This window comes from Emys orbicularis, chromosome 22 (assembly GCF_028017835.1).
Source record: "Emys orbicularis isolate rEmyOrb1 chromosome 22, rEmyOrb1.hap1, whole genome shotgun sequence".
Taxonomy (NCBI): domain Eukaryota; kingdom Metazoa; phylum Chordata; order Testudines; family Emydidae; genus Emys; species Emys orbicularis.
In genome coordinates this window covers 22,328,917-22,345,787 of record NC_088704.1, presented here as the reverse complement: position 1 = coordinate 22,345,787, position 16,871 = coordinate 22,328,917, and the positions used below count along the sequence as shown (strand labels likewise).

Sequence of the window (16,871 nt, the reverse complement as noted above, 5' to 3'; positions counted from 1 at the left end):
TGGAGTCAAGTGACTGCTCAGCAGCTTGCCTTTCATTAACAAACCCAGCAAGTGTCCTACCCTGCTGGGTGTGGGGCAGCGCCTGGAAACAAGCCCCAAATGCAGACCACAGCTGCAGCGGCTGGGCCTTGACGTAGGCACGTTTCAATCAAACTCAGGCCGCGAATCCAGCTGGGCTCTTGTGTCATCCATGGCCCCAGCCCGGCTTTCTCTCCTGACCCCGAGTGGTCCCCGAGTGGGGTACTTGGCACGCCCGCTACGCCGCAGACAGCTAACCCTGCTCTTACGTCAGCGGGGCTCCATCTGCAGTGTTTGACAGCCCGCAGGCTGACAGGCAGGGCAAGCCTGGGGGTGGGGCATGCACCGTGATAGCCCCAGGCCCGGGCACAGGGTTTTCCCACCGCTCCTCACACAGAGGTTCAGGCCCATGTTTGTTCCTGGGCACAGGCCCATTGGATTCGCAGTCACTGGCTCCTCTAGCGGAGGGGTGGGGCCCCCTCACCTAAGCCAAGTCGGTTTGGTTTCAAGGGCTGATCACTTACTACTGGTACAATAGCACCAGCTGCGATCAGCCCCCTGCCCCCCTCCCCATTATAGCAGGCCATGCACTGACCCTTAGTGAGAGACAGTCCCTGCCCCAAAGAGCCGAGGCAGACAAAGGGTGGGGAAGGGAAACTGAGGCACAGGTGCAGACAGTCCCAAGGTGACTTGCCCAAGGTCACCCAGCAGGTGTGGCAGGGCCAAGACTAGTGCCTAGGCCCCCGCAGTCCCAGGCCCCTCCCTCCCCACTGGACTATGTGGCCCCTTGGGAGAGTGAAGAGTGCATCTGACTCCTGCACTGCAGTGGGGGATGCGCCGAGGTTCCTTCTGGTTAAACCTCCCCCAGGCTCCGGTGCGACAGGGGCCACCCGGAGGGCAACGATTGCAGCCCCTGCTGCTCTGGACTCCGCTGGAGCCCGGGTGGGACGAGGCAGTGGGCGCCAGTCAGCCTGTCCCACCCTCAGCGCTCGTGCAGGGCTGGGCGCTAGCTACAAACGTCGCACCAGTGCCAGCTAAGGGAGCGTTGGCTGAAGGCTCCTCGCGCGCGCTAAGGCCTGGCTGCTGAGGCTGACCTGGGGCAGCCCCTCGGTTTTAGCTCTGGGCTCCCAGAGGTCCCGGGGCTGGCGGGTGCAGCAGCTGTGAGCCTGCTCCAGTCCCTGGCAACGTTCCCCTCTCTCCCCTAGGGCTTTCTGGCTGCACTGCTGCTGACCGGCAGCGGGTTCCCGTTGTTGGGCACCCCGAAGCCACGAGCGGCCGGGACTGGCCGCGAGCCCAGGAGGGCGAGGAGCCCGGCTGACTCTGCACTGGGGCTGCACCATCACCAGCGGCACCAGAGACACGTTGCTAGAAACAACTGTGCACCTGAGGACCCCAAGTACTCGCCAAAGCGCTGCTGCCAGAAGTGCCCGGCAGGTGAGGCTCGGCGTGCCCCCAGCCCTGCACAAGGCTTTGCCTGGCTCAGCGCTCGGAGTCCGGCCCCGTCAGCTGGGGAACTGAGGCACAGATTGGGTCAGTGATTTGCTGAGGTCAGCACTAGGACCTGACTCAGGGCTCCCTGCTCTAGTCACTGCACGAGGCCCCCCTACCAGGAAAGCAATGGGGGGGGGGGGGCAGGGCATTGCTCCAATCCACGGGGCGCGCAGGTCAGAGAGCCCAGAAGGCCTGGAGGGACCGTCCCAGTCAGCTAGCTGAGCCCCTGGGTATCCTGGGCGACCTCCCATCCCCACAGCGCCTGCGACTAACCCGCACGCTCACCCCAGCTGGTGTTGTTTGCAGGGAAGTTTATGACGGCTCCCTGCACGAGCCGTGGCAACGACACGGCCTGCAAGAGCTGCCCGCCCGGCACCTACCTCTCCTTCCAGAACCTCGAGCGGGAATGTCGAAAGTGCTCCGAGTGCCAAGCGCAAGGTAAGACGCTGGGCCAGGAGCCCAGCCACTCCAGCCTCTCGGCCAGCCCTTCCCCACCCCACTGGCCAGGGCCCTCGGGGGGCAGGAGAAAGCCTGGGGAACCTGGGCCCCGCTCTGAGAAGGAAGCAGCCCCCTTCCCCTCCGCTCCGCACAGAGGCCTGCTCAGGAAGCCTGTCCTGTGTTCAGCTTCCCAGCTCGTGCTGAAGAACTGCACCGAGACGAGCGACATCGAGTGCGGCTGTGGGGCCGGCCACTTCATGCAGTGCACGGACCCTACCTGCAGAGACTTCACCTGCCAGGAATGTCGCCGGTGCAAGGGCAGGGCCACCCAGAAGAACTGTGAGTGTCCAGAGCGCTGCCTGCTGCCGTTGGATCCTGGCACTGCTGCCCGCACTGCTGTGCCTTCCACGCTGCCCCCCACGCTGTCCCGCTGCCCCCCACGCTGCCCCCTGCGCTGCCCCTGTCCGCCCTGCTGCTCCCACGCTGCCCCCTCACCTGCCCCCCGCACTGCTGTGCCTTCCACACTGCCCCCCGCCCGCCCCACTGCCCCCCGCGTTGCCCCCTGCCCCCCAGTCTTGCTGCGCTGTGCCTGCCCCCCCAGGCTCGCTGTGGCCTCAGGCTGTGGCCCAGCTGGCTGAGGGAATGTGGCTCAGTGGTGGGAGCACATCCACTGCAGCCTCCGACGCCCACACGGCCTGTAGCCCACGCTAGGGGCAAGGGAAAGGCTTTGCCTAGGCAAGCACCTGGCGGTGTCTGAGCCGTGTCTAGCAGCTTCCAGCCCTGTGTAGCCCGGGAGCATGGGCCGCACGCCAGCTGCTGAGCCCGGGCTGACGTGCAGCCTGCCGGGGAACACGCTCTAACCCCCCTACATCCCCGTCACGAGGGAGCCGCACCAGACACCCGCTGCCCCCCGTGCTGGGGCCACTCAACTGCTGCTGGGCCTGCCCCGTCAGCACCCTGCTGCCCTGGGCTCCCGCCAACAGATCCGTGCCATGCGACTAGGCCAGTCCCAAGAACCGCCCCCCCGAGGACATGCCTGCCCCCCTTGCCCCCGGGCCACACCCCTCTCCTCGCTGGCAGGCGCGAGCTGTGTGCAATGTCTTCCAGGTTCAGAGAAGGAGGATGCCCAGTGTGGGAACTGCCAGCCTGGCTTCTACCTGGAGGGCAGCGAGTGCCGAGCATGTTCCAGGTAAATACCCTGGGATTTCTTGGTTTGCTTCCCCCTCCAGCTCTCCCATTAGACACCCCCACACTGAGCGGGATTGCAGCTACCCTGAGACCAGCAGCCCTGGCCCCCTGCCACTGGCCGGGCCAGAAAGCTAGGCCGGGGCGGCACGAGAGCACAGTGGCTAAGGCAGGGGGTTAGTGAATGCCCCAGGGCAGGGCCTGGGTTGGACTCTGAGGCACCCTGTGCCCCATGACACCTTCCTAGGGGATTTGCACCGGCAGATCTTAGCGCACTGGCTGCCGATGCCAGTACAGCTGTTAGTGAGGTGAGCTCTGTGCCCTGGCGCTCTCCCCGGCTCCCGCTGGCTGTGACTAGTTATGAGCCCCAGAATTTCACAGCAAACTCAGGCTGGGAAGTGCCTTATCTGCGATGCTCACCTGCCACAGTTCAGTCCTGGCTGACCACTCACACACTGTCACCAGCCAATACCAGTCCCTGGGGCTCGAAAACCCCCCGGCGTGACCCATCCAGCAGAGCCTGTGTGTGCAAGTCATGGAGCCAGGTGCAGACACCAGGGTGATGGGCTGGAGAACAGAGACTAGGGCTACGCTCCAGGTAACATAGGGCTCGTCTACGTGTGGCATTGTTCCTGATTGACTCCTTGATCTGGAATCGGAGTGGCCACACATGGAGCTGGGCAGGCACACCTAGTACACTTGCCATTCACCCCCTGCCTTAATCTGCATTAACGGCTGTGACGAACTGGGACTGTTCTTACTGTGGTCTTTGAATGCTGACAGGGGAGTGTGGCTAGGATAGTCTGCATTGGGGGATGGGAGACTGACCAACGGAGAATACCTGAGCATGTAACATGAGAACCCAGGAAGGGGTTAGAGGCCAGGTGACACCTTTGCCCGGGAAACTGAACAAAGGCTGTGGGAGGGGTCGCTGAAGGCAGAGTTTCAGGAGCTGGCTGGGGAGATGGCTGGGAGGCAGACGGGGCTCTGACCTCGCAAGGGGGCTGGGGCGCCCTGGGACCCCAAGATGGACCTAACCGAGGGGGGTCCTGTTGTCTGTGCCTGCAAGACCTGTCTTGGACTGTATTCCTGTCATCTAAATAAACCTTCTGCTTTACTGGCTGGCTGAGAGTCACGGTGAATCGCAGGAAACCGGGGGTGCAGGGCCTTGTGTCCCCCCACACTCCGTGACAACGGCCACGTGTAGACAAGCCCCTATTCAAACCAAACAGCTGGCTGGGGTTGGGCACCAGTGGGCATGGGAAGGTCTCTCCAAAGCAGCCCGTGGAACGTGGCAGGGCTGGCGGTGGGACACTGGCCCTGACAGAGCCACACCGGCGCTAGTGCCAAGACGCCCGTTCTCCCGCCGCTCTGGGAAAGGACAGGTTAGACGCCCACTTTCTGTTTCTCTTCACCGGTCTCCTCTGCAGCCAGATCCCTGAGAAGTGTGGCGAAGGGTGCGGCAGGCCATGCGGTGGCAGCAGCCAAGGTAGGTGGGAGGGTGGCACATGGGGAGGTGCTGGCATCCGGTGCTGTGCTCAGGCACTAGTCATGGAGGGGGGCGGGCGCTGGCCCAGAATGTGCTCAAGGGGCTGCGGGAATAGGGCTGCGGGCTGTGCCTGGCGTACAGGGCGAATGCAGGTCTACTCGGGGGGAGGGGGGTGGCTTGGGGCGGGTACTGCAGGGAGTCAGTGCTCGGGGAGGCCCTGCCTCCTCGCACCATTGCTTAGCCAGGAGCAGTGGTACCGAGCCCCCGGACCCCGCATGCTCGTCACCAGACCCCAGCTACCCTCACTGCCTCGGAGCGGCTCCATCCCGCCGGCTCAGGGCCTGCTCTGAGCTCAGTCACGCTGGCTCAGTAACTAACTGCCCTGTGATTCCTGAGCCGGGCAGCCCCTTGTGTGCTGTGAGTTGAACTCCGGCCCTGCTGGGCAAGGCCCTGAAGGAGGAGAGAGCCCTTGGCCTTGCCTGGGCTGTCCCTGGTGCAAGTGGGGAGGTGAGCGGAGCATAATGCAGGCAACCAAGCTGGAACCTCCTGCGTCTTTGTTTCAGGCTCTGGGCTGGAGTACATCCTGCTGGGCCTCATGGGGCCCCTCTTCCTAGGAGCGCTCGTCATCTACCACAAGAGGAGGACGATCAGGAATGATTCCCCAGCAGCCGGTAACCCACCCCCACGCTGTCTTAGCCATTAGCCTCCCCCTCGTGTTCGACCCTGCGTTTTGCACAGCAGAGCCCCTGGCCCGGGCTAAGGGAGGCCTCGTGCTCAGAGCCCTGGGGCACTGACTAATGGCTCCGTCTCTCTCCTGGCAGGTGAGGCCGCAGCAGTGAAAGACTCGACGCTGCAGCAGGTGAGAGCCCAGCCCAGGCACATGGGACCTGGCCTGGGCCTAAACGCACTGCCCACGCTGCCTGCGCCCCTTCGCCTGCGCCATCGGCAGGGCCCACGCCCTGGGTTCTGGCTGCCCCTGCCCTGCAGCGCTCACACACGCTGCTTGGGGCGGCCATGGCTGCTGGCCCTGCTCGTGCTGCGGCCTGGAGGCTGGGGCATTTGTAGCCGTTTATGGCTAGTTCAGATCCCGGTGAAGGGCCGTAGTTGTCCCCTGCAGGCTGGTCATTGGCACTAGGAGATGAGTTTGATGGGTCTCAGCTAGTTCCCAGTGAACAGGTGCCCACCCCCGTCACTGGCAGCCTCAGCAGAGGGGCTGGAGACTGAATGGATGAGGCAGGTTCTCCCTCTTATTTCAGAGCAGCTTATTTTGACCTAGGCAGGGCCGGCTCTAGGCACCAGCTAAACAGGCTGGTGCTTGGGGCGGCACATTTTTAGGGGCGGCACGGCCGGTGCCAGAATGCCGCCCCTAAAAATGTGCCCTGGCCGCCCTAGCTCACCTCCGCTGCTGCTGCTGCTCGCGCCTCGGTGCGCGAAACAGCGGATTCGCGCGCCGCTACTCGCCCTCCCTCCCAGGCTCTCAAGCCTGGGAGGGAGGGGGAGCAGCGGCGCGCAAATCCGCTGTTTCGCGCGCCTCGGCCGCTCGGGGTCTCCCCCTCCCTCCCAGATTTGAGAGCCTGGGAGGGAGGGGGAGATCCCGAGCGTCCGCGGCGCAGGCGCCGCTTCTCCCCCTCCCTCCCTCCTAGGCTTGAGAGCCTGGGGGGAGGAGGCGGGGCTGGGGATTTGGGGAAGGGGCGGAGTTGAGGCGGGGCCAGGGGTGGGGTAATTAAAAAACGGGGGCGAGGGGACGGCCAAAATTGTTTTTGCTTTGGGCGGCAAAAATCCTAGAGCCGGCCCTGGACCTAGGATGTCTGCCCAGCCAGGAAGCCAGGAAATTCCTCCTACGCCCCCACCCCTGTCCCGGCCCGGCAGGGAGCTGCCCACTAGGCAGACTTCTCTCCTGTCCTGCTGCACCAGGCTGCTGGCTCCCCCCGGCCAAGAGATCAGGGCTTCCCTCGCAAACGGTGGCTTCTTTCTGTTCCAGGCCTCAGCGTGTCCATCTGGCACCGTAGAAAAGCCCCTGGAGTCGCAGGGTTTGCTCCACCTTCAGGTCACGGAGGCATCGCAAATGAACGGCAACGCCTGTCCAGTCAGGCCCCTTGGCAGCCAGGACACCTGGGAGTCGCCCGCGGAGCCCCGGGACACAGCAAGTAAGCCACGCACTGCAGAAAGGTGCCTTGTGCCGCGGCACATGCAGCCACCCTGGCTGCTTGCCAACATCCCAGCCTCCCGCCCTAGGCACGGGGCTGGCACAGGCACATCAGACAGCTGGCAGCTCATCACTGGCTCCCCCTCAGCCTCTCCTTCTCTGCAGGCTGCTTTGCTCCTGGCTGACGCTCTGTTTCGCTGTCCCACAGGGCCCCTCCCTGGCGTTCTCCCGCAGGGCAGCAAGCTGTACGACATCATCAACACGGTGCCCGTGCGGCGCTGGAAGGAGTTCATGCGGGTGCTGGAGCTGCATGACGGCGAGATCGAGGTGGTGGAGCTGGAGTTCGCCCACGTCCGGGACCAGCAGTACGAGATGCTGAAGAGGTGGTACCAGCAGAAGAACGCCACGCTGGAGTCCATCTTCTCAGCCCTGGAGCGCATGGAGCTGGCCGGCTGCGCTGAGGAGCTGAGGCAGCGGCTGCAGAGGTGCCCATGAGCCTGCCCAGCAGCGAGCTGCTGACGCTGCTAGCCAGGGCTGGCTTCCCTGGCTCCCCTCTACGGGCTCTGACTTGGGATGGGAAGGAGAAGGCCTCTCCCAGGCCAGTGGAGCCAGCCCTGCTGTCGCTGCGGGCAGGGCCTGCCACGGCCTGGCGCTTGGAGGAGCCCTGTCAGCAGATCTGGTTGCTGCTCTACAACCAGGACCCTAGTGAGGGAGGGCAGATCTATGAACGCCCTGAGCAATGCTGTGCCCGGGGCCAGCGAAGGCGCACGCCGCTCCTCTGCACAATGGCGGCACTGGGACGAGAGGGGACACACAGCAGGCATCACCGCTCCCTCCCCTTGTAAGGAAAGCCTGCATCTCAGCCCGCGAGGAGCTGGGTGTGCGGATGGCAGCGGGGGAAGCAATGCACTCCCGGAGCAACAGACTTGGTGGTGGCAGCAGACCAAGGCAGGCAGAGGGACGGTCTCAGCATCATTGCCGCTGTGCTGCTGCTGAGTCATGCTTCCCTCGCCCGGCCCTCAGCCCCAGCTGGGCTCCATTTCCAAACGGGCCTCTCCAGGGGCACAGACACTGCCAGGGCTGGGGGGCAGAACCCCCCGCCCCACAGGACGCAGGCCCTGGAGAGCCCTCCCCGGCTGTGCCCCAGGCACCTCTCCACAACCCCAGCTTTCCCTCTGAAGGGGGAATCGGGGTTCTTGTGGAAAGTCCCCCCCATCCTGCTAGGTTTACAAAGCAAACCCTGCTCAGCCGGCTCCAGGCGCAGGGCATGGAGCGTCCCCAGCCCTAGCTAGACTGAGCACCCCGGAGCAGCGCAGGGCTGGGGCTGGAGCCCCTGCCGGCAGCTTAGTGCTAACTCTCACAGCTGAGGCTGGTCGTGTGGGCAGCTTCCTAGATCCCCTTGGCTAAGGAAGGGAGCGTGTCCCCTGGGCCCTGCCACTGAGTCAGGGCAGGACCTTGGGCCAGTCAGCTCACCGCTCTGGCCCCATTTCCCCGTGCGGGATGCTGCTAACCTGTGTCGGGCAGCAGGAGCACACGGAGCCCCGGGGGCGGGAGGCGCTGCCAGCAAAGGGCTGGTTCTAGTGTCAGGTCTAGGCTCCTCCGGAGGAGGGGGGCTCAGGGCCAAGCCAGATCAGAGTTGAGCTGAGGGGGATCCTGGAGCCCCGGTGCTGAGCTGACCTCGTCCTGTGCCCAGCGCTGACTCGACAACACTAGCACCTGAAGCAGAGGGGTGACTCTGCTAGTGCTCCCTCTGGGCTCATAGTCCCCTGGGGCTCCACACTGCCCGCACCGGGGTCCCTCGCCTGGCCCCAGCCTGCTTAGCGACCCCAGGGAGATGGCAGCTTGCCCCATCTGGGAGCTGTTCTAGTGGGCCTCGCTTCAGGGCTCGCCATCTCTGCTGAAAAAGCACTTTGTGTATGTGCCTGTGTGGCCAAACTCAGGAAGAAAAGTCTAGCAACCAAAAATGCTGCCCCCCACCCCGGAAACAACATGCCTCTGGCACAGAGCCTTAAAGGGAAGGGAGGCTGGGTGGCACGGCCCAGGAGACCTGCCTTGCTGGCTAGCTACAAGATTCACCCATCATGTGGGAGCCTTTAAAAGCAGCCTGGCTCCATTACTGCCACCTGGGGCCTTTGCTGGCCCCAGGTGGGGGCAGGTTTGCCAATCCCCCGGTGGCCAGCTCAGCTGCGAGTGGCTTAGTCCAGCAGCCCCCTGGGGAGGGCTGGGGCAGCGCTGCTTGGGGGGATGGGAGCACTGTACCAGTAAGTATTGTTACTTATCTTCGGTAGACATTTTATGTCAATTATTTGTATTGCTGGTTCTGTCCTGCAGTAGCAGGGGCAGATCCGTTCTGTTCTCGTGCTGCAACAGGACAGGGCCTCTTCGGAGCTGGGGGCTCCCCCAGCGAGCTGAGGAGAGGTGGCGGGTTCGTACCTTATTTATACCCCATGTTGCCTTGAGGAAACTGATCCGAATCGGTTACATGTCACACCCACTGCCGCTGCTTCGTGACCGAAAAGGGGGCTCAGCCCTCCTGCGGGGAAGCCCTGCCTGGTTCTCTGCTGGGGGGGGGGGGGTGTGCACCTAACAACAGGTGTTTGTGGTGGGGCAGGTCGTGCTGAGCCCCAGCGTCACTGAGGTCAGACCGTTGGTGCCCCAGCTCCTAGTGCTAGGGGCTTCAGTGATCCCTGTCTCAATGTATGGAGAGGGAGGAGCAGCCAGCACCTCCCTGAGCAAGTATCTCTGCTCCAGCTGGGCCTGGGAGCACAGGCTCCTTGCCGCAGGCTGTGGCTGCGTGTTGACGGGGGCTCTGGAATGCGCACGCAAGGAACGGCTGAGCTGTTTCTGGGGTGACTGGGACGGGGGACAGGGCTCTTCCCCTGTCGGTAACTGACAATAAATCACTGTGGTGTTGCTCAGCCTCAGGAGTGGCTTTTCTTCTGGGAGGGGCTGGAGGCTGGGAAATCCCCAGTCCCTGAGCTTGGGGAGAACCAGCTGCTCCCAATCCAGTCCCAAATACCTCATGGCCTAAGGCACCAAGCGGACGCTGGGGGGCACTTGAGATGCAATCCAGAGGGCTGGGCTGATGTTAATGCATGTTGCTAATTTTGTTAGTGGTTAACTAATTACTGTTAAATGAACTAGACTCAGCTCTGGGCTGCTCTTAATGAATTTAGCAAGCTGGCTCAGGGCAATTCAAACCCACTTCCTGGGGTTGCCTAGGTCCTGCTCTCTCTCCCTCGCTTGGCTTTTGGATAGAGGCAGGAATGCAAAGGGCCCAGCTGCCCTGCCACAGGACGGGAGGGAAAGGAGGGTGCCTGCTGGAAGGAGTCCGTGGCAGGGGCAGATGCAATTGGAACCAGAAGGTCGGGTACCCCCGTGGGAGCTGACTCGAGGTTGTGTGTGTAGCAGAGCAAAGTCCTGGCCCTTGTCGCCTCTCCCAGAGTCTGTATTTAGATAACACCTGTTTTACAGCTGGTGGGATCGGCCTTTGCAGGTCTGTTGTTCTGAAGAGGCATTGTCCAGTCCGTTGGGAGCAGGCTGGCGCTGGGACTCTGCACCCAGCACTGCACGTTCATAGCCAAAGCAAATCCACATCAACAGGAGGTAAAATCAAGGAACTGGGCAGAAGCTGTCAGGGGGTGTCCTGTGCCCAGGCAATTCCCTGGAGAAGGAGCAGGCCTGGAAGAGTCCTGCCCCGGCTGCTTGTTCCTACCCTCGCCATGGAATGAATATTGGGGGCTGACTTAAGTCTTGGATGTGACCAAATTGAAAGCAGAGCTGACTCCCCCCCCCCCCCCCCCCCCGCCCGCCCGGCTCTGGTCTGGTTTGCTGGTGTGTGCTTTCCCCGGGTGGAGTAAGGGTGGGCATCCCTGCAGCTCGGGCCCTGTGTGCTCACCTTGGGCCTGGAAGTGACCCGCTGGAAGCTGCCCAGGCCCGGGGACTGGAGGGGGAAGGGTATTATTTATTTAATTTAATTTAATTTAATTAATGGATGTCTGGTGCCTTCTTCCTGAAAAGAAGGCAATGCCCATCCGGCAGGGGCCGTGACAGACTGTGACTCACTGGGCAGGCTGCTCAGCCAGCCCCGCATTGGGCATGGAAAGTCCCCGTGGCTTTACAGGGCTGGCACCCACGCTCAGGCTGGCTGCAGGGTTACCAGCTAGCGGGGGCTCCCCACCCTGCCCAGGGTGCCAGACGAAGCACAGACCCACTGACTGGAGCCCAGGGCTTGGAAGGTGTGACGAACTGTGACTGTTCTTACTGTGGGCTTTGAATGCTGACAGGGGAGTGTGGCTGGGATAGTCTGCATTGGGGGACGGGAGACTGACCCACGGAGAATACCTGAGCATGTAACATGAGAACCCAGGAAGGGGTTAGAGGCTAGGTAACACCTTTGCCCGGGAAACTGAACAAAGGGCTGTGGGAGGGGTCGCTGAAGGGAGGGTCTGGAGGAGCTGGCTGGTGATATGGCTGGGAAGCAGACAGGGCTCTGACCTCCCAAGGGGGCTGGGGCGCCCGGGGACCCCAAGATGGACCTAACTGAGGGGGATCCTGTTGTCTGTGCCTGCAAGACCTGTCTTGGACTGTGTTCCTGTCATCTAAATAAACCTTCTGCTTTACTGGCTGGCTGAGATCATGGTGAATCGCAGGAAGCCGGGGGTGCAGGGCCCTGAGTCCCCCACACTCCGCGACAGAAGGCAGGGCCCGGACCCACAGTGAGTGTTGGGGGGGGGGGGGTGAGGTTTGGTTGGCATGGGCCTGGAAAGCCAGAGGAGTGGGGGGAAGGGAGGAGGGGGGCAGATCCCAGTGGTGGGGGAGGGAGGGTTTGGGAAGGGGCCAGAGCCCTGTGGTGGGGAGGGAGGGTTGGGCAGGGGCCAGCAGAGTGGATGTCGGGGAGGCGGTGGCTGGAGGAGAGCTGGGCCCAGCCAGGAAGCCTTGGAGTGAGGTGGGAGAAGCAATTTCCTGGCCACCCTCTACAGCCTCTTGCCCACGGCTTTAGCCTGCGACTGCGTCTTTGCCATGCTCTGAGACCGCAGAGGGCAGCGCCCAGGCAGGCCCAGCATGGATGCAGGGGAGCCCCCAGGGCTTCACAACAGGCCTCCCCCCTTCCCAGCAGGGGGAGAGGCTGTCCCAGGCGCAGGGCCCCAGGGCGGTGGGGAGGGCACACTGCCTGCACTGATGCTCTGGCACCGGGAGCGAGGTCCAGCCAGCTGGGGGCTGGTGTTAAGCACACAGGGCACCCAGTGCACACCCGGCAGGCGCTCGGGGAGCAGGGCCCGGGGCCGAGTGGACAGAGCTCCTTGTGTGTAGGGGTGAGGGGGGACCACAGAAAGGAACAGGAAACGCCTGGAGGTGGTTAGTGTTTTATTGGTGAAGACATAGAAGTTCTAGGTCAGAAACAAGCTGAAAATCTCCCTCTAGAAGCTCCAGGAAACACGTGACAAAAACGTATAGAAAACAGAACGACCCCCCCCCCGCTCTAATGGCAATGGTGCCAATGCAGGAGCAGGGGCTAGACGTAATATGGCAGCTGAAGAAACGGCTCGCATCAGCCCGACAGGGGCACAGAACTGTTTTTAACCATAAATTTTCTTTTAAAATGTCCATTTTGCAAAATGAAAATGACACCCAAGCATGGTCTATATGCCAGCATCTACAGGGCACCAACGGAACAGATACTAGTAGCAACTGACTCTCTATATACACAACATTCATAAACCCACATTCAGCTTGTCTGCATAGCCTTGTAGGATCTCCACTATTCCTGGTAAAAGTATAGTTTATGGTAAACAAATGACTGACAGGGAGTGGAAAGGCTGGGCAAGGAGACACTTAAAGGAATGCTGTTCAGTATTAAGGTGGAGGGAAGGTTTTATGTGGAACAGAACCGTCTACAGAGTCAACCATATTTACAGTCACGGAGGAGTTTCTTTTGATCCCATACACAGCTACTCACTGACTTAGTTTCACTTGTGAGTTCCACTTTTGAAAACCTTTCCCATGCCCTAAAACTCTTTCAAGCTAAGTTGTTTATGGATGCGGACCACCAGGGCGTTGCTAGACAGGGACAGCGTTCTCTGTGATGTTAGTGGTTACACTTGTTGCATTTATTTCATTAGAGGGATGGACACTAGCTAGGCCATTAAGTAGTAAATGACTTTTCAGCTGGTAGTGTCTGCAGTGGGAAAGAGCAGCTGGCCCCTCCTTGACCTACCGAACAGCTCACGTTAAGGAAGAAAGTTCTTAAATTCCCAAGAGGAGAGCGGGAATATTGAGCGCCTAATGCTTTGCTATATCCCCTTTCTTGAGAATAATTTGCCTTTGCCAGGGGGCTAGTTTTGTTTCATCGTACCCAAGAGTCCTTAGCTTTTCTGACTGCGCTTTCTCCTTCGCCTCCTCTTCGCGCTTCAATTTTTCTTGCTCTTTTCTGTTTAGAAACAAAACAAACATGGGGATGTTGGTTGCAAAGCTCAGGCACCTGACACTGAACTGGTCGGTGTGGAGTGAGGGTATAAGCAAAGCAAAGCACACAAGCCTGCTTCGTCTGGCCCTGCCGGGGTACAGAGGCCTGGCCAGGAGTGAACGGACTGGGTTCTTAGGCTACTTGAGAAGTAAATGGAGAAGCAGGACTCACCGTTTTTGCTCTCTGTGAAAACAAGGAGAAAGAAAATACAATTAGCTCCCAGCGGCACAGCTATCGAGCAGCCACCGTCATGGCCCAGCTCAGGGACAACTCACCTTTCCTCTTCCATCTTCTTCCGCAGGATCTCTCGCCTCCAGGCTGGCATGGTGGCCAAGCGAGCTTCTTCTTCCTTCTCCTGTAAGACAGTAAAAGGCATTAGGGAGGCCCGTGAGCCCCTGCAGAGCTGGAGGGGAGGGCAGCAGGAACAGGAGAGCTAGGCTGGAGGATGCGTCTCACCTAGGCCAGCTCTATGGAGCTGGACCAGCCCAAGCAGCGAAGAGGGGAGACGGCCGGTCGATCGGGCAGGGCTGCCAAAGGGGGAGGGGGAATTCCGTGGCTCTCAGGTGGCCATGTGGCGTCTGGGGGAGTTTTGACCCAAGAGGCTGCAGGGAAAGGCAGAGGTGCCACCGTTGCCAAGGGCAGGGGAGAACCCTGAGGACACATGGAAGGTTACAGAGAACGGCCCGTTGCCCCCCAGAAAGGAGGGTGTGCAATGGAGAGCACGGCACTGCCGTTGCCCTGACGCAGCAGGCCCTGAGCAGGGAGTGGCTGTGGCTAGAGTCAGACAGCTCTGGGGGGGGCCAGGCCCCGCTAACACGCGCACCCCCACCTGGCCAAAAGTCAGCAGAACATTCCTAAGCTGAGCGGCTTGGCTGGCGAGGAGGGACACTTGGGTAGCTCCTGGTACCCTGGGCTGGCCAGAGCTTAGCAGGGCCGTTATACAAGGGGCAGGAGCTCAATGCTCCACTTGTGCTGAAGGAGACTTCGCGCTGAGCGGGGCATGGGCTCCGCGGCCACCAGAGGGTTGTTTGTACTGGCACCGCCCTGCCTAGGGCCTGCCTAAGAGCAAAGTAGAAATGGCACCGCATGGAGGGGCAGACGCATGCCCTGCTTCTGGCTCGCTACACACCGGGCTCTGCGGGCTGGGCACGCCACATGGGCCTTTTCGCAACTAATCCCGCCAGTGTTCCCCACGCGCTCTCCATTGCTGCATGAGCTGTGTGTCCGCAGCCCCTCCGTCCAGCTTGCTAGGACAGTTCTCAGGCACAGCCGGGGGCATCTCTCGGGACCACGGCAGGGGACAGGTTGTGTGACTCAGTGAACGTGAGCCAGACGCCAGAGGAAGAGCGGTGGAAGATTGCTGCAGGCCGGCTGATGGCTGATCTCAGCACTGCTTGGCAGGGAGCTCACGCATGGCCATGACCAAACTGGTCCAGCATAGGCAGTAGCCAGTGCAAGGTCCCCTGTGCTGTCCCCAGCACTCTGCCGCACCCTGCCCTGGACAGCCCCTTCGAGAGGGGAGAGGTTAGTTCAGCATCCTCCCTCTGGGCAGTTGGTGGCTTTGCCCGTTAGTGCTAGCCCAGGGGATGCTATTTTAGTGTTTGATGAGGGAAGGGGATTAAAAACACCAGCCTCCCCCGGGCCACCAAAGCGACAGCCAACAGGACTGTCTCTCAGCCTTTACTTCCAGAGCTAGATTTGAACGGGACGGGCCAGGCCTGCTCTCCATCCCAGCAGTATGATCGCAGAGTAACTCCACAGGATGGGATCCTGGCTCTTACGCCTCAGTCTTCAGCCAAGCGCTAACGATGGGCGACCAGATGGGACCTAGTGTGGGGGGCAGAGGCCTATATCCCTGCAGCCGATCACTGATCCCCCCAAGCCAACCACTCCCCTAAGACTGAAAGAATGAATCAGGTCTGGTGTGGGACCAGGCACATTTGGCTACAGCAGACGGCTTGACCAACGGCTCTGGGACAGTCTGACAGCAACGCAGGCTACCCCAGAGCTCTTGGGCAGCACTAACGCCACGTGGGACGTCCAGGTTAGGTTACGTGTCCTGATTAATCAACAGCGCCACACAGCAGAGGCAGCACCTGTGGCGTGAGCAAACCTTCCCGTAACTCCCCCTTTCCCAGGTTGCTTGATGGTTTCTGAGGAGCCGGTTCTCTAGCTTTGTAAAGAGGTGCATGCAGGACCCGTCCCTCGCCACCGCGTGCCTCCGCTTTCATGTGCAGCCGTGGGAGAAGAGGCCGTGAGCTCTGGCCTGCACTAGCCCCTGCTTCCCGGGCAGTGTTGGGGCTGTGACCTGGCGGGACCCTCAGTAGCATGGCTCTGCTGCCGTCTAACGCCTGGTTTGGTTACGGAGAGCGACTCTCACGGGCTAGCTAAGCCCCTGAGAGTCTGTCAGCCCCTCTTGGTCGGCGCGTCCCATGGGAGCGAGCGTGTTAGGTAATTCCTGGCTTGTGCTGGGGATGCTGGGAAAACAGCCCCTCTCGTGTCACAACGGGTTTTGGAACCAGGCTTGGCAATAGACCAGGCCGTGAAATGTGCCTGTGATGGAGTTAGAGCCCTGCATGCTCAGAGCTGGGGGCAGCATTCAGGCTGGTTCTGATTTCATCTGTGTGTCTCCATGAGACGGGGCCCAACCCTGCCACCACCAAAACCACTGGCAGCAGGATCGGGCCCACGGGGCGTGCCAGATGGAAGTTTCCCCACACACCATGCTTGGATCTCTCCTCCCTGCTGTCTAGCTTGATTACTGGCCCATGGAAGCGTGAACCCTCAGGGCTACTCCCTGGGCGGGAGCTCCAACCCCCAGTTAGCAGACGTGAGGCAGTACAAGACCGCCGGCCTGCAGGGCTTTCCAGCTGCTGGGAAAGGGCAGGGGTGCGGGCTTGGCACACCTACAGCTACACCCCCCACCTTTTTCGTTCTTTAAAGTTGACTGTTTTGATGCTGCAGGAGCCAGGCTGGGCACTGGGCTTCAGGCCACATTCACCAGGTCAAATATGCATCTGGTAAGAGCTTACTGGCCCTATTCCTTGGGTGTTTGCAGGACACTGGACTTGGAACAGCCAGTGCCCCAGAGCAAGGTGTCGAGGGCACCAAATCCCACTGAAACAGCCTCGACACTCCCTTCTGAGAGCAGAGAGCTTTATTCCTTCATCGTCACAAGCAGTGTTAGGGAAGATGCAAAGTGCGCACACACACCCCCTCCCCCCATTGTAAAGCAAACCTCATTTCCAAATGTCTATACAATAAACACTCTGGTCCTATCTCCATTCCAAGCCATGCACATTCCACTAGGGCAAGCAACAGACTTGGGAATCCTCAGAGAACAGCGTGGGCCCAGTGGTCTGTAGTTTGAAAGCACACAGCATCAAAGGGAATTCGCCACACGGCTTGAACATGCTACGGAATTGCTAATCTGGTTGCAGAACCATGCACTGTGAGACCAATTAGTACAGCACTCAGCCTGTGCTCAGTATGGACCCAGAGCAACTGTGGTGTGTTCCTCCACCTCGCCAGAGGAAGGATGGAGCTGCTCATACCAGTTCCTACTCCCAAATCACTGGCTCCCCAGCTACAGGAACCATTTAGCTAAAGAAGTGTCTGTAAAATGCAGAAAACTGGAG

General features: G+C 60.9%; 2 protein-coding genes across 2 annotated transcripts in view; one reads left to right on the top strand and one right to left on the bottom strand.

The window, feature by feature from the left end:
- The first annotated feature begins 1,823 nt into the window (after nucleotides 1-1,823).
- Nucleotides 1,824-7,262, top strand: TNFRSF25 (TNF receptor superfamily member 25). Its single transcript, XM_065421452.1, has 8 exons — nucleotides 1,824-1,947; nucleotides 2,134-2,286; nucleotides 3,055-3,136; nucleotides 4,563-4,621; nucleotides 5,185-5,292; nucleotides 5,443-5,480; nucleotides 6,603-6,768; nucleotides 6,976-7,262. Exons 1-8 carry the CDS (start codon nucleotides 1,824-1,826, stop codon nucleotides 7,260-7,262), a joined length of 1,017 nt encoding a protein of 338 aa, XP_065277524.1.
- Nucleotides 7,263-13,049: 5,787 nt separating this feature from the next.
- Nucleotides 13,050-16,871, bottom strand: part of ESPN (espin) — a 74,095-nt gene continuing 70,273 nt past the window's right edge. The window contains exons 14-16 of the mRNA XM_065421383.1: nucleotides 13,509-13,588; nucleotides 13,405-13,416; nucleotides 13,050-13,197 (exon numbers count right to left, since the gene is read on the bottom strand). Coding sequence (XP_065277455.1) covers nucleotides 13,050-13,197; nucleotides 13,405-13,416; nucleotides 13,509-13,588 — 240 coding nt within the window. The remainder of the gene's footprint in view (nucleotides 13,198-13,404; nucleotides 13,417-13,508; nucleotides 13,589-16,871) is intronic.

Bases quoted from the DNA above. Each gene is read 5' to 3' on its own strand.
- TNFRSF25 (XM_065421452.1), top strand. From the start codon at position 1,824: ATGACGGCTCCCTGCACGAGCCGTGGCAACGACACGGCCTGCAAGAGC. The intron at 2,287-3,054 runs GTGAGTGTCCAG...AATGTCTTCCAG, and splicing joins CAGGGCCACCCAGAAGAACT to GTTCAGAGAAGGAGGATGCC. The intron at 5,293-5,442 runs GTAACCCACCCC...CTCTCCTGGCAG, and splicing joins GAATGATTCCCCAGCAGCCG to GTGAGGCCGCAGCAGTGAAA.